The 14,800-nt window shown below is 35.1% G+C and overlaps 1 protein-coding gene across 1 annotated transcript in view; it reads right to left on the reverse strand.

Moving 5' to 3' along the window:
• Positions 1 to 371: 371 nt before the first annotated feature.
• Positions 372 to 14,800, reverse strand: part of LOC149803399 (plasminogen-like) — a 28,740-nt gene continuing 14,311 nt past the window's right edge. Inside the window, exons 6-8 of the mRNA XM_089951403.1 lie at positions 9,699 to 9,956; positions 8,989 to 9,018; positions 372 to 1,109 (exon numbers count right to left, since the gene is read on the reverse strand). Coding sequence (XP_089807529.1) covers positions 862 to 1,109; positions 8,989 to 9,018; positions 9,699 to 9,956 — 536 coding nt within the window. The 3' untranslated portion in view covers positions 372 to 861. The remainder of the gene's footprint in view (positions 1,110 to 8,988; positions 9,019 to 9,698; positions 9,957 to 14,800) is intronic.

The raw sequence follows: 14,800 nt of genomic DNA on the forward strand, positions 1-14,800 counted from the left end.
TAACCTTTAAATATTCGAATGAAAATATCGTTTTCCAGATGTCCTTGAGTCAGCCTTCGACATATACCTACACCAGTAATCTTTAAACATCAATACATTTGTTTTCTCGTCTTGGGACGAGTGTCCGTTGCTTTGAGTGGCGTATATTATATTTGTAAAGAAAAGACTCAGAAGAAAAATTGGCAAACAGAAAGAAGTGAACTAAGAACACATCGACGCCTACTGTGTACATGAAAATATCGTATATAATCAAAGCGCAATAATATAACAATTTGCAATTAAATGACATTTACCAGTTTTACACGTGCAGACCCATTTATTTACGTAAGGAGGGTTTACACGGGCATTGAGAACATTGAAAAAGACACAAATACAACACACTGAACGGTATTTATATACAACATTTTTAAAAGATTCAAGGCGATATTTTAGTGATGCACCAACTTGTCCATTCACACGAGAAAGGTCTTTTGGTAAATATTGAGATAATAAAGAGTCAGGAAGAGGTAGTTATAAGGTATTGTTCAGTATATTTCTTAGTCATTTGTAATGAGATGTCCATAGTTGTTGCGGTATTGTGTTTTTTGTGTGTGGCAAAAATAACTTCCCTCCAATTAAAAAATTACAAGCATTCTAAGATCTGATTCGCAGTTGGTCAGACTTTATGTTCGTTTGCAATGCTCGTGTATAATTATATTTCACAAATTCCACTGCTCACCATTTGTTTGTTATGTTTATATTTCTATGTATGAACATTGAAATTAAGATTCTTCTGCCAATGTATTTCACGCACTGAATGTCCACAGTTCAACTATCCAATATTGAAAAATATATGTATGTATTAGAAGAATGATTATGCAATTACCCATTCCATATACGGGCGTAGCATCGAAGGGATGAACAAAAAATTACAGTCATGTTCACTGGGTTTTCATTAAAAAGTGTGCATATATTAGACACTTTCTCAAAAGCGAATAGCGCACACAAACGTTCCTGGCCGCAGTAACGTCCGCAGGAAATGGCATTTCTGTCCGGAAATGACGTATTTGCAGTGTATCCAGTCACATCAGACTCCACTCTGACGAAATTGTCCATCTCCAGATCGCCAGCTACAAATATAAACGGGTTGGCGAAAATGATTAAACAAACTCGGAATTGTTTTCTGTACTTTATGAGTGAATTTAACTCATATCAGATGCATTCCAAAACATATCAAATGCAAGTTTTGAATACCGTTTTTAGCAAGAAAATGATTTTAAGGCTACGTTGGCTGTTTAAATGTTAATCTGCTTTAATAAAATGGCTGATTTTAACTCAGTATAATGGAACGGTTAGGATACTCAAAAGTACATTCAGAAAATGTATGCCATGTGAAAGTGGGAAGAAAAATTGTTTAATGCTTTTAGCTCTAGTGGATATAATGTAAAATACTCAGATTTTGAAGATAGTAATATAAAACGGCATAAAAGAGAATATATAAGAGTACAACAACAACAACTACCGTTTTAGAGATGAAAATAATATCAACATCTACAGCGTCACCAGCTTATATGACGTCATTAATGAGGATCATGTGTCAGCGCTGTGCGAAATAAAGTATTGATCATATTGGTATTAGTAACCCTTGAATTTCCGCCAAATACAGAGAACCGAAATGGCCCCTATGTCATGAATTACAAATCATGGTAAAAAATGATGATATGTAGATGACGTAGATGAATTTTCAGTCTCAAAGAAAATGAACGAAATGTGTTATCTTTGCATAAAAAACGGTCCATACTGCAAAATAATGTAAATGGTGGAGGTTGCGTCTGTTTCATATATCAAAAGAAAACGTTTATGTCACAACGTGGGTCGAGTGAAAATATTTATGTTGAACAATATAGATGAGTCTACTCGAACTGATTCCCCAAAGGATCCTTTGAAAATGGCTAAAAAACATAATCACTAATGTGTGCTAGAACTTTATTTTAAAAATGACCTACCGTGGATTTTGACGGGCAGTTTCTTCAAGGTAGAAACGAATACAGGTGAAAGAAGGTTTGCGTGAAGGAGGTATGGAAACGTTAGTGCTCAATTATTCTAAGTGTGAAATAGAAGATGAAGGAATATTTTCAAAACATGAGATTGTGAAGGGCGTACAAGGTGTGTCTGACTGGGTTCGGTTCTACAATGGAGGAAAAATGGATAATTGGGATAACGTGAATACGAATGTGCCAGAAATGTAATCTAGAAAGGCAGATATACGTCATCCTGTGAATCAAAATTGCCATTCAACAACACTATGAATGAAATGCATGGATCTTCGCCAATAATAGTCTTTGAGAGACCCCGGGTCTATTATTATTATTATTATCAGGGCCGGCGCTACCATACAGGCAAACTAGGCAGCCGCCTAGGGCGCTGATTTCAAGGGGGTGCATTTTAAAAAAAATGTATTGTTCATAAATTTTGAAATTGATATTTTCGGGGGGGGGGGGGGCTGGCGGGCGCCGGAATCTAACCTTGCCTAGGGCGCCAGATAGTCTGGCCGGGTCTGGCGCCGGCCCTGATTATTATTATTATTATTATTATTCCCTTGCACAGCCTCTTAACGGTATCTGTTTTCCCGGAAATTGAGATACTTCCTGTGAAATTATATATCTGGGACTTTTCATAATATCCTTGCTTTTCTGTGGAGTTCCGCTTTCTTTGGTTGGTGTGACTTAAGGTATATTACACGCTTCTTTTGACTCTATTTTAATTTGTGTGTGTTGCATCTAGTGCTCATACCAATGATGGTGTTACATATGTTTAGGTTGTCAAGACCGTTGTAGTACTTTAACCGAGCCACAATACATTGCTACTTTATCGTTTATTTTTTTCGCTTGTGGGTGACGTATGAGTTTCCTGGTTCTGCTACGTTAGTGTTTGTCAGGTTATTCTACTTGTTCCACTCACATATCCTGCTTATAGTACAGTATATTCGGCATGATTATTCAAATGCCACATTAATTTTTCTATGCTATTTTCAATCACTTTCTACTTTAAGCCTTGTGATTATTACTGAATTCGGCTGTGACAATTTTGTCGTGCTGCTCTATGTACTGACGCGGGGCTAGTTTGCTGCATTCTCTGATAATGTGACTGACCACATCATCATTGTCCGTGCAGATTCTAGATAATAGTAAGACATATTGGTTTGGTACGCTTGCTTTGACTCTCTTGAGCACGATAGTCTGGTCCAGCGCTGTTACCAAGCATTCTATGTTTCTTTCTTTAGCTCTCGCAGTCGGATCCCAATTATTATTAGGTGCTCTGTATCAAGTGCACATCTGTTGCCTTTAGTCCATTATAGTGTTTCTATTCTGTACCTTCCTATATTTGAGAAGAGCACATACTGGAACTAAGACTGTGATTTCTGCAGCAGTTTAATGACATATTTTCCAGGGATCATCTTTTCCGCTTCAACACAGGCTTGAACGTATCTCAGATTTTTCCGCTCCTTCTTCAGAGAATCGTCCATTCATATTAGATCTTGGATGAGGGGCCCCGAGTGGCCGAGTGGCCTAAAGCGCTATCCGTTACGGATCACTGCCATCTCACCTCTGTCTGCGTGAGTTCGAGTCTCGGATTCGGCCAATGTGGGTATGTGAGAAAGCTTGCCAGTAGCTTCTCGTGGGTCGGTGTTTTTTTTTTCCTGGGATTTCCTGGGTTCTTCCTCCACCATTATTACTGGCCGTCATGTACAGCCTATCGTGTGCTGAAAAATGGCTTCAAAACCAACAACAACAACAGATCTTGGATGCAGTGCGGAAAGTCTTAAGTCACACATCCCAATTCATCGTCATTGATCCAATTCACGATGTCGTCTGTGCAACCGATGACGGAGACTGCTCATTTACTGATAGTGCGACAATACCACACCTACATAACATTTCACAAATACATTCTTCTTACTTCGATATTAATCATTTCTGAATACACTTTTCACTACATCATGCTTTATATTTGCTGTCTCAAGAGTTCATTGAGCATTTGTAATCGTTATCATCTCCTAGCCGTTTCATTCTCTGGTTTGTCGAAGGAATTGATGCCATTAAATTTTGGTAGTTTCTACACTGGCACTTGTAAATCACGGAGTCATAACTCGTGATAGAAAATAATTTAGCATTTGCGTAAAAGAACTTATGCTGACTCATTGTAAGACAGTCAGTGGGTCCTAACCTAGTCTACATGATCAGAAATATGCATGGATGAAATGTAATTTACAAGTCACGTGTCAACAGGGAAGTAAATATCCAATCAAACGTTGTGGTGATACAGTAGAATGAATCTCTCCCCATCTCGCACTCACTCTTTCATTCACGTATTTCACATATGTAAAATGTTAGCTGGATAAAAAAACACATTAAGAAAAACTTAGGATGGTTGATGCCGAACAGATTAGGATGTTAGTATCCTCACATCCAACAGTAATGACAATGCAATGGTAAATAGAAACATATTAGATATTTACATGTTTAAGTTATCAGTACCCATCATTTTAACGCATTTCCGGTCTCTGAAAACACTCGATTCTCTCGATTCTTACTGCCAATCTTATAAGAATCCACAGATGCTGTAATAACTGAATTATCAAACTTGTTGATGGAAATATGTTCGGAATGAATTTTGACAAATCAGTTGCTTTAAGTATTTGTCCCTGAAAGAATGATGGCATTTGAAGATGATTTTATATCATTCCGTTATCAAAGTGAAATGATAGGTAAATACGGAGAACATCACCACTATAAAGGGACGAGTAAATTTGAATAGCCGTTTCTGAATGGTAGAATGTCGTTGATGACGTGATGGTAAGTGTATAGATTCGAATGAAATAAGATTTAAAATAATCTGAAGCTCTTCCCGGATGAACAGTGTCTGTTTCGCTAGAAAAACTAGTGCACAAATATGTACAAAAAACGAAAGAGATGAAAGGGACTATCAGTGATAGATATCGAAAAGAACAACGTTGGTCTATAAGAAAAAATACATACCTTTAAGAAATCAGAAATGGAAATAAAGTTGACAGAAAATGACATTTGGGGAAAATAGTGTTGCTAAGACAATGGATGGACCATATAATGAAAGTACAAGTTGATCTACTTCGAACTAATAGACAGGTTGCGTGCTCATTTTGTGACAGACTAATGGGTTTTACATAGGACTTGTTACCTGAGGTAGATGTAACAGTGGGTGTTGCAGCCGTTGTTACTGTAAATTCAGAAGAAACGTGAAGTGTGTATAGGTCGCTTCATCAAATGTGACATGGCATAAAAAGAATTCTGTCGAGCCTACATACCTGACACTCGAAAATAACTCCCTATTGAAAACTTGCATAAAGAAAATCGAAAATTTACTTATTGCAATAAAATGCTGTTGAATTACTCTCTTATGAATATGCAATATGTTTTTACATAGCTGAAGCCCATAGTTTTGGAACAGAAAGTGTTACGTACTGGGATATAACGAGAACCTCCATATGGCCCTATTATCCAACCATGGCAAGAAAAGATCAGTAAGCACAAAAGTTGAGCATGGAACAAATATTGCCATTAGTAAAAAACAATATTGTACATTACGATTTTGTGTGACCCTTTATTACCAGTACTCTGGTAAACTACATATATATATATATATATATATATATATATATATATATATATATATATATATATATATATATATATATATATATATATATATATATATATATATACTGTATGTTGTTCGTAGCGGGGGCTGATAGTACCTGATCACTTACCATCGTTATTTATTATCACCTGGTGTAGGGCTAAAGAACACCCAGAGACCACTTAAGAATTAAAATTATTACTATTTCGTATCGGAGTACAAGAACACTACAAGATCACGTGATATTTTATGTATTATTGATCTCGTGCAAAGATACCAGACAATTTGAAACCATGTCATAAATTTAAATTTTACTAGCGAGTGTAGGGGCACTGCATCACCACCGTCATGCATAGGAGCACGAGAACGCATGACCATCTAAAATGAATCGAGAAACGTCCAGACATTCAAACTACCGTACTGTCATTGTCATGGCTACATAACTTCATCATCAATAAAAATAAAAAAATCATATTTTCACACCACACAAATACTATATATATATATATATATATATATATATATATATATATATATATATATATATATATATATATATATATATATATATATATATATGAAAATCTGTTTTTAAATCGAGGATTATTTATGTAGCCATTATACAGTATTGTCTGCAAAAACAATATTTGTAGCATATCTACTATATAATAAAAATTCTCCTGAATTACTAATGGTTAGATGCTAAGATATAGCCTTCGTTGTTGCTAGGGTTTCAATGGTCACAGGAATTAAGGCGCTTTGCTAACACGTCCTCGAGCTCGATGTACCATCGACAGGGTGCGAACCAAGTTGTAGTTATTCCGTACATTTCTGTAGAAGTAACATACTCATAAGGGCCAAATGCCAGGTCACTAGTCTTGAACATTTGTCAAACTTGAAGTCAAATATGTTTTACACCTCTAGAAGTTAATAGCTAATTATATCTTTGAAATTTTCTAGTATAACTAAATAAAAGCGTGAACTATAAAACATAAAATTGTATAAACTAAATAAATCAAACCAATGAACATATACATTTAATTTTGTCGCATACCAAACAATTATTAGTGAAATATATATTTCAAATATCCTTGCTGAAATAAATCAATTATTAAGACTTCGAAACTTGATTGGACGCTTCAAAAACAAGTGGGAACAAGGCATGTCGTACTTATTTGATTTATTCAGCTAAGAAAAATTAAATATCTATTTTATTATTTTTATTTATTTAAGTAGACTTATATCAGTATATATTAAAGAATAATGCATTGTATTCAACTATACATATTTCCATATAGTTTAACTTTGATGTATATAAATGGGGGAAATATATCTTTAGACATTAAAATTTTTACTGAAACGTTAATTTAACAAAAGCAAAATCTTAGTTACTGTGTATTTGGTACTACTTACCAAGTAGTCCAAAGAAAACATCTTCTCATCATTCCTACTGGTTTTAGTTAACCAGAACTAGGATAAGGACTGTGTCATGCCCGACAATTGAGAATAGGTATTACCTTCAAACGAGTGACAACCTACTAGACGATTAGACACTCCCACAACGTTTATTCGTATATCCGCTAATTGTATACATACCATTACCTGTCCTACCGATAATGTTAATGGCTTAAGCAAATTTGCATATAAAGTATCGATCTTATAAGTAGAATAAATCCTATATGTTACGCATAAAAGCTGCTATTATTGTAACAAAATAAAAAATATAAAAAGGTGTTTACTAGCGCATAACAAGGCTTTTTCTTTCGGGACCAATTCTTTTAAATATAGCTTTCCTGCAGACATTCTCTTAATTCAAACCATAATTTTAACATTCTAGACATCATATATGCTGTCGAAAGACTACTCTTTATCATCAGCTATGTGCAGTATATTTTGAACCAGTCGAAAGAAAGATTCATACGTAATGCAGAAGTTTATTTGTGCCTCTAACTGCATTAGAATATAAAACAGTTTTACAGCCTGGTTGTATGATTGAATCAAACTCCGTGGTGAGATATTTATTTAGTGAACTAATTCCTCGCCTGCAGTCTGATGCAATTAATGTCATTCGTAATTGCTATGAATTTAATTTATCTCCGGGCAGGAGTTAAAAGAAAAATGGAATATGACATTGATTTCCTTAAAGAGAAACAATAGAATACAGCAAGGTATTTACTTGTAATTCCGTTGTTTAGTAATTTTTCATGATCTTCAAAATGCTTAATACAGTCATGGTCTAGCGATTATATTCGTCATTTGGAATTGCGTTTGTTTCTTTTGATGAGTGTTTTTGACAACAGTATGAATAGTCTAGCTGCTTCATACCTACACCATTAACATGTCACTTTTATACACAGACGCAAGAACATATGAAACCTTTATTTGGTTCAATTATCTAATGAAAATATAGGATTGAGATCAATTAACTAACGTGAAATAATATGACGCTCAATAAAATGTAATTAAAATTAATCAATTTAAGACCAGAGTCAGGTATAAGACAATATCTAAAAATACATTGGAAACTGAAACAGAAGGCTAAACACCCGTCGAATTAGATGAGCCGCAGAAGAAATTATGCATGAAATGTATAGTCTCAACCGTAGTTTGTGACCAAATATGAATTCCAATCTTTAACATGTGTACAGTGTTTTGCTTCTCTTAGAGAAGACACATTTAACACATTGTCACTGCAATTCGCTACTCTATCCCCAACCGCACCCCGCCAATCCTTATTCCCCACTAAGAAACACCTTAGAAACATCTCGTGATTTTTTCACAACGTATATACTGGTTTATACCAGCTCATTATCAGCATCCAAGCGAACATGTGTACCGGTTTTTCGTCAGCACCCAACTCATTTTTGTCCTCAATTGAGAATAAAGGTAGACATATTCTACAAGGTACTTTAATTAAAAAATCCAAACAAGCATATTTTTTAATGATATATATTTTCACATCAAAAGGAATCTTATTATAACAATGCTGTGAAGAATATTACTGTCTCAATAATAAACCATAGACAGGGATGATTTTGCCTAAAGTAATGCTGTAAATTGTTAACATATATATTTTTGATATTTGCACGGTCATCTGTCTAGCTGGAACTCAAAACAACTTCCACAAGAGTAAGAAATACCTCTGCACCAATATGTTATACTTATCACCTCTGGAACACCAGTTTAGTACTGCACGAAACGTTTTAGTTTTACATGAAACGAGCACGAAAATAGGCATCCAAGAAAGTGCCAACCTCCATATAATAGGTATATCTGCAGAGAAAAGCATGTACACACAGACTCTTAGTAGCGAAATACCTGAAATAGTTTTACCTGAACATGTTCCATTGTCAAAGCTCATACCTGAAAATATATAGAAATAATTTACTATTAAATAATCAGAAAGACACAAATAGGGCATGCAGTAGTAACAACATTTTTGTCTGTGAAGACATTTTTTAAAAATATTGCAACATCGATTATCTGCATGTATGATAGGCTACATATTGATACATTTGCATGATTTTATTTTATTGGTGGGAAAATAGAAAGAACCTTTTCAGAAAATCCAATTGCTCTCCAAAGAAAATTTCTACGCTTTACAGACAGTTAATATGAATTATGGTATAATTTTATACATCCACTCCCTCCTTTTCTTTATAACCCAACACACCAAGGATCGTGACGCAGGGTGGCAACTAAATTCCGTTGTATAATGTACGTCTTCTTTCTGTGTTTTCATATAAAGTTTTGGTGAAAAATAATCTAAATTGTTATATCGTTTGAAATATTAGCATTTTTTACCTATTGGAATTACTGGCGACAAGGCAGTTACTAAATAATAATAATAATAATAATGCGTAGCATATTTGCATGCACAATGCCAACATTAGTAAATTTTCATACAGTGGCTTAGGAAAACGTGATGTAAAAGACAAAGGGACAGATGGAAAAATGGAAAATATGACAAAAAGGTGCCGGACTATTAAAAATAAAATTACAAGAAACGATTAAAAATAAAAAAATAAAAATGCAGAAATTACTCGAGCATTCTCTTATGCCGCAAGGTTCATACGTGACATTGGGATTCGTCGTGTAACACCAGGGCTGTCCAGAATTGTTCGGATCCCTGCAATATGCTCCAGCAGCGGACACGGTAGAGTCTGGGAAGTAGCTAGCGGTGGTGTAAGGGTGGGAATTGGGAGTCTGGGAGTCCCAGCGCTGACAACTGTATCCGCTCTGTGTACATGTCCGTCTGCCCCGGTACTGATGGGACTGACTGATATTGTAACACTCATTCTCTGAAAGACAACAAGCGTAGAAAAATCATGTGACTCCTATATTCTCAGTCTCTCTACCACAAACGTTATATCAGATTAAACGCCGAATATTCTCCAGATTTATTAGCTAGAAAAGAGCTAGCTTTTAAAGGAGCTTAGGAGATCAATGATTCTAAATAGATTGTAATTAAATTTAATGGAGATCAACATTTTCACAGTTCAGTTATAACCCGAGACTGTGTTTCTTACCTAAAGTCACGAATTCATGGACATGGTATTCGTAAAATGGAACCTATAAAACCATTTTAATTCATCAGGCTCGCGGAATTGCTGTTCTTACTTTTATTGTCATGTAAGTTATTGTAGGTACTAGCGTGTTTCAGCAATGCAACTGTCAACACCCAGCATGACAGCTAGGTAATGTTAATTTTGCTAAAAATGATGTCAACTGCACGTGAACAATTAAGAACAGGATGCTGTTCGAATTAAAATTATAAATGAATCGTTAACATGTATACTAAAACAATCTTTGCATTCTGTTGATAGTTTATTAAGGAAAAACATTTGTTTGAAGATTTCCCAACGCTTAGAGGTATATTCTTTCACATATGAGAGAAGATCATCACAATTTGCTTAAAAATGAAATCTAAGTAGGAATGCTTTCTGGCAAAATTGGCGAAATTCTGTTGGGAGGTATTTGGAAACAAGTCTTGAAAAGGCTTCTCCAATTTTAGTAACAGTGGCCGTATTTGATAGCTGATCGGCATCATTTGTACAAAGTTCTTTAAGCTACGTCGGCATCATGAGATCATATATATGCAAGTCTTTTTTTTTTAAATTTAGTCAAATTCTGTTAAGCGGGTTTGACACGGGGTTTAATGGTTCTTACTTTCTATTTCTTTGGCAACGGTAGCCATATTTTATATGCATCATTTGTAACAGTTTGAAAGAAATTAATGCAACGATGCTTTCTATTAAATTTGTTTAAACGGGTCAGATAATTATTTAGAAGAGGTTGAAAACAGACAATGTCGATGGACAAACGACGCAAGATGGGCACATGACCATACCATAAGTACACTTGGTCCTTGCAGCCAGTTAAGCTAGCGAAAGGCATGTATATGAGTATACTTTCTGTATAATGTGCTCAGTTCAGTTGACTATTTCTGGAGTACTCGCTAAAAGCTTTGTCTTTTTAGGAACTGCTGTCATATACCCAACTGAAACGATTTCATGCCAAAATGCTGCGTTCTTTCAAGTTTAGTTCAACAATTGGCTGATTGGTATATTGGAATATTTGTATATTTTTAGAAACGGCAGCCATTTTGATGGGGTATCGGCACTGTGTGTGCAAGTTTAAAAGGCCTTCAACCAATAATCCTTTCCGCTATATTTGACAACATTTTCTTGTGTAGATTTTGGGATTACGTAGTTTAAGGTTTTATATTTCTGATAAGTGGTTCGATATTTGATGCAGTATTGGTATCAATTTGGAAACTTTAAAGTTCTTTATGCCACATGTTACATTGGGGCAAACTCAATTTACCTGTTTTGGAGTAGTCTTTCGAAACCTGTCAGTTTTTAGCAATTGTAGCCCTGTTTTGTGACTATTTAGCTTCGTTTAAATTTAAAAGATCTTTAACATGTGCCAGGACACATTCTGTAACATTTGGCCAAATTCTGTATTGTGGGTTTTGAAGAAAAGTCTTCTTAAGACGTTCTATTTTCGTTTTGTAAGGGTGGTCATATTTGACGGTGGATCGGAATCGTCTCTGTAAAAATGAAAGAATTCCTTTCCTGCACCCATGTGTGATGACGAATGGACGACACAACACATGGTGAACGATGGACGACACACAACAACATTTCTTCTGCTCGGCACAAAGTCGCTAAAGCTAAACAATGCAAACCACTTCCCCCAACTAGGATTTGGCGGTCTCGTGGTCAACCCCTGCATATGTTCTAATAACCCACAACACTTGATAAAACACTGTTGCAATGGCCATTGTTTCTTACTTGTTATGAGGGTATACCTATTGTTCTTTTGTCTCTGCTTGAACTGTTGACATCTACTGTTATCAACCGTTTTAAGTTTCTTTTCCAACAATCTGTGAATTAAATGTCATATTACAGCATCTATTGAACTCCATCGCTAAAAACGCCCTTTTTTTTACTATGCATCAGCTTTTTCTTCTAGCAGATTGTTTGTTTTCACCGGCTTCCGTGCATCGAACTTTAAAATATACATCAAGAATAACAATACTTATGATAACAAAATTGACCTATCGCCCACTATCATTTAGTGTGTATCGGTGGTGTCAATGGACCACTGACCAATAATATTACTGACTATCTGGGAGACAATACAGATAAAATTAAACATGAAATGAAAATCTAGGTATGTCTATTTTTTTGTTTTGTGTGATCCCTGATTCCCTAAATTCCTCATTATAGAACATTAACAAATTCAAATCATAAATTCAGCAATTTTCATGTTTTTTTGAGTATATATTCAAATTCATATTACGTCTTGATATTTCCTGTCCAGAGAAAAAACATGATTTAATGAGTAGATTCGCTTTGACGACAAGTTAGTTTATACTAAACTGGATGGATAAACATAGAACTCCAAATTTATCTTTCTTTTCATTCAAACCATTAAAGTGACCCTGATATTTGGACGGTGTCACAAGAGCGACGAGCTTTTGGGTCCCTCGGGGGTTGATCATTTCACACTTAAATGTTATTTCTTAGACTGTCTTGGATTATTTGACTTCCATTTTTCGATGCTGACTGATGGAATATTTCTCCTGTGATATGTTGATAATTCAATATGAAGATTATTGATCCATATTTTGCACCAAGTTGGACTTGATTTTCTTCTTGAGTCTACCACCTCTAAATAAATTCAATATGACCAACAATGCATTTCAACCAAACACAAGGTTAAAGTGAGATGCCGTGTTCATTTGATTGCCACATTCTGTGTAGTTACTGACAAGTGTTGATTGTAATTTAACGTATCCATCTAAAATCCGCTAAGATTATTCAGTGCGATACCATTTTTTAAATACACAAATACCACTTTAAATGCTGTTTAAAATTGATTGTCAGTTGAAGATATCATCATGACGACTAGGCGCAATTATCCAAGCTTTAGCAATTATTTAATTACATATATGGAATTATTTCTAAGGTCGCTATTCACCGGTGTTACGTTTGTGAATGAACCATTTACTTAGCGCAATTAGTGCCGTCCATTCATCATCACTTTATTATATTTTCGAGGATACCGTTTATTTTTTTAAAGATAAAATATATCACTATGTTGCAATTTAACAAAATGTTTACTCGTTACCGGACAGATTCATGAGAATCATGTTTGTTGTTCGTTTTTATCTTAAAAAAACCCATATCGCTGTTTGAACTTCAAGTTCAATACCAGTGGCTTCATCGCTGGTTTGTCCCAACCCTTTAACCAATTCAACTATCGTTGGTTACACAATACGGGGCACAAACTATGCTACCTTTACCTTCACATTTTTAGCACGGAGTCTGTTTATTTTACATTTGTTACAATGTTTCATAGCGCGTACCTTTGATAACCCCCAGGCTTGTTAAGAATATATGTGTGTGTGTGTGTGTGTGTGTGTGTGTGTGTGATTTGAACTTTTAACGTAGCTTTAACAATTTTTCAGTCATATCGCTACGATATCTGTAGTGTGGCAGTTTATAGAGATGTCTAGCACTGGGGCATCATGTCGCAGACATATAGCGTGATGTCCCACCCAGTCACATTATCCTGACACCAGTCCTAATACTAACATCGTAATGCTGAGCGCCAAGCGAGGAAGCTGTTAGTACCATTTTTGTAAGTCTTTGGTATGACTCAGCCGGCGATCGAACCCACGACCTCCCGCATCCGAGGCGAACGCTCTAACCACTAGGCCACCGGAGCGGTTCGTTAAGAATGTAGTCCAAATAAATGTCATATAGTGAAAATACAGCTTAACATGAATACATTGTCCTTTCATTTATCAGTTTTAGAACGTATGGAGGATAGAATGCTGTTTGTCTGGTTCAAAATTATTTTACTAACTAAAGGTCAAATAAGTCCTTTAAAATGATATTGTTGAACTGGCTGCTTTCGTACCCATTCACAACAAGAGGAATATAGATATGCCTAAAATGAGAGAGGGATTAGCCTTTGACCAGTCTTCAGCAAAATATTACCTAAATTTTAAATGAAAGACTAGCTAACAGGTTCAGAGACAATTATATTTTAGGCGAAGAACAGGCTGGTTTTTGAAGTGGATATCCCACTGTAGGTGATATATTTATCATAAGCACATTAATATGTAAATATCCAAGGAAAGAAAGAGGTAGGATTTATGCTCCTTTTGTTGACTATTAAAAAGCGTTTACAGTATTGACAGGAGCTTACTTTATCATAAATTAGTAAATGAAAATATTAGTAGTAAAATTATTACGATACTAAAAGTCATTCCTTACGAAATTTAAAGCCATATGTGCAAATGCCCAAGCCTGTGTGAAACGACCAATGACACGAGAAATATTAGACTGCCCAGCTGGGGTAAGATAAGTTTGTATTTTATCTCCTGTTTCATTAGTTCTAAAATGAAAATGCTTAAAGACACGTACTTTTAACCAGAATAATTATGTAATATTATAATCTGTTTTTGTAGTGTTGCATGCAGATAACCAGGCTGCCTTTGCCCAAACTGTTACTCAATTTCAAAGAATTTTGAATAGACTTAAATAATACTGCAACATCTGGAAATTAAAGATAAAACTGGAAAAACTGAAAATGTAATTTTTTTAATGGGAGATATTTGAAAAGATAT

This window comes from Sinohyriopsis cumingii, chromosome 3 (assembly GCF_028554795.1).
Source record: "Sinohyriopsis cumingii isolate HCF-2022 chromosome 3, ASM2855479v2, whole genome shotgun sequence".
In the NCBI taxonomy this organism is placed as follows: domain Eukaryota; kingdom Metazoa; phylum Mollusca; class Bivalvia; order Unionida; family Unionidae; genus Sinohyriopsis; species Sinohyriopsis cumingii.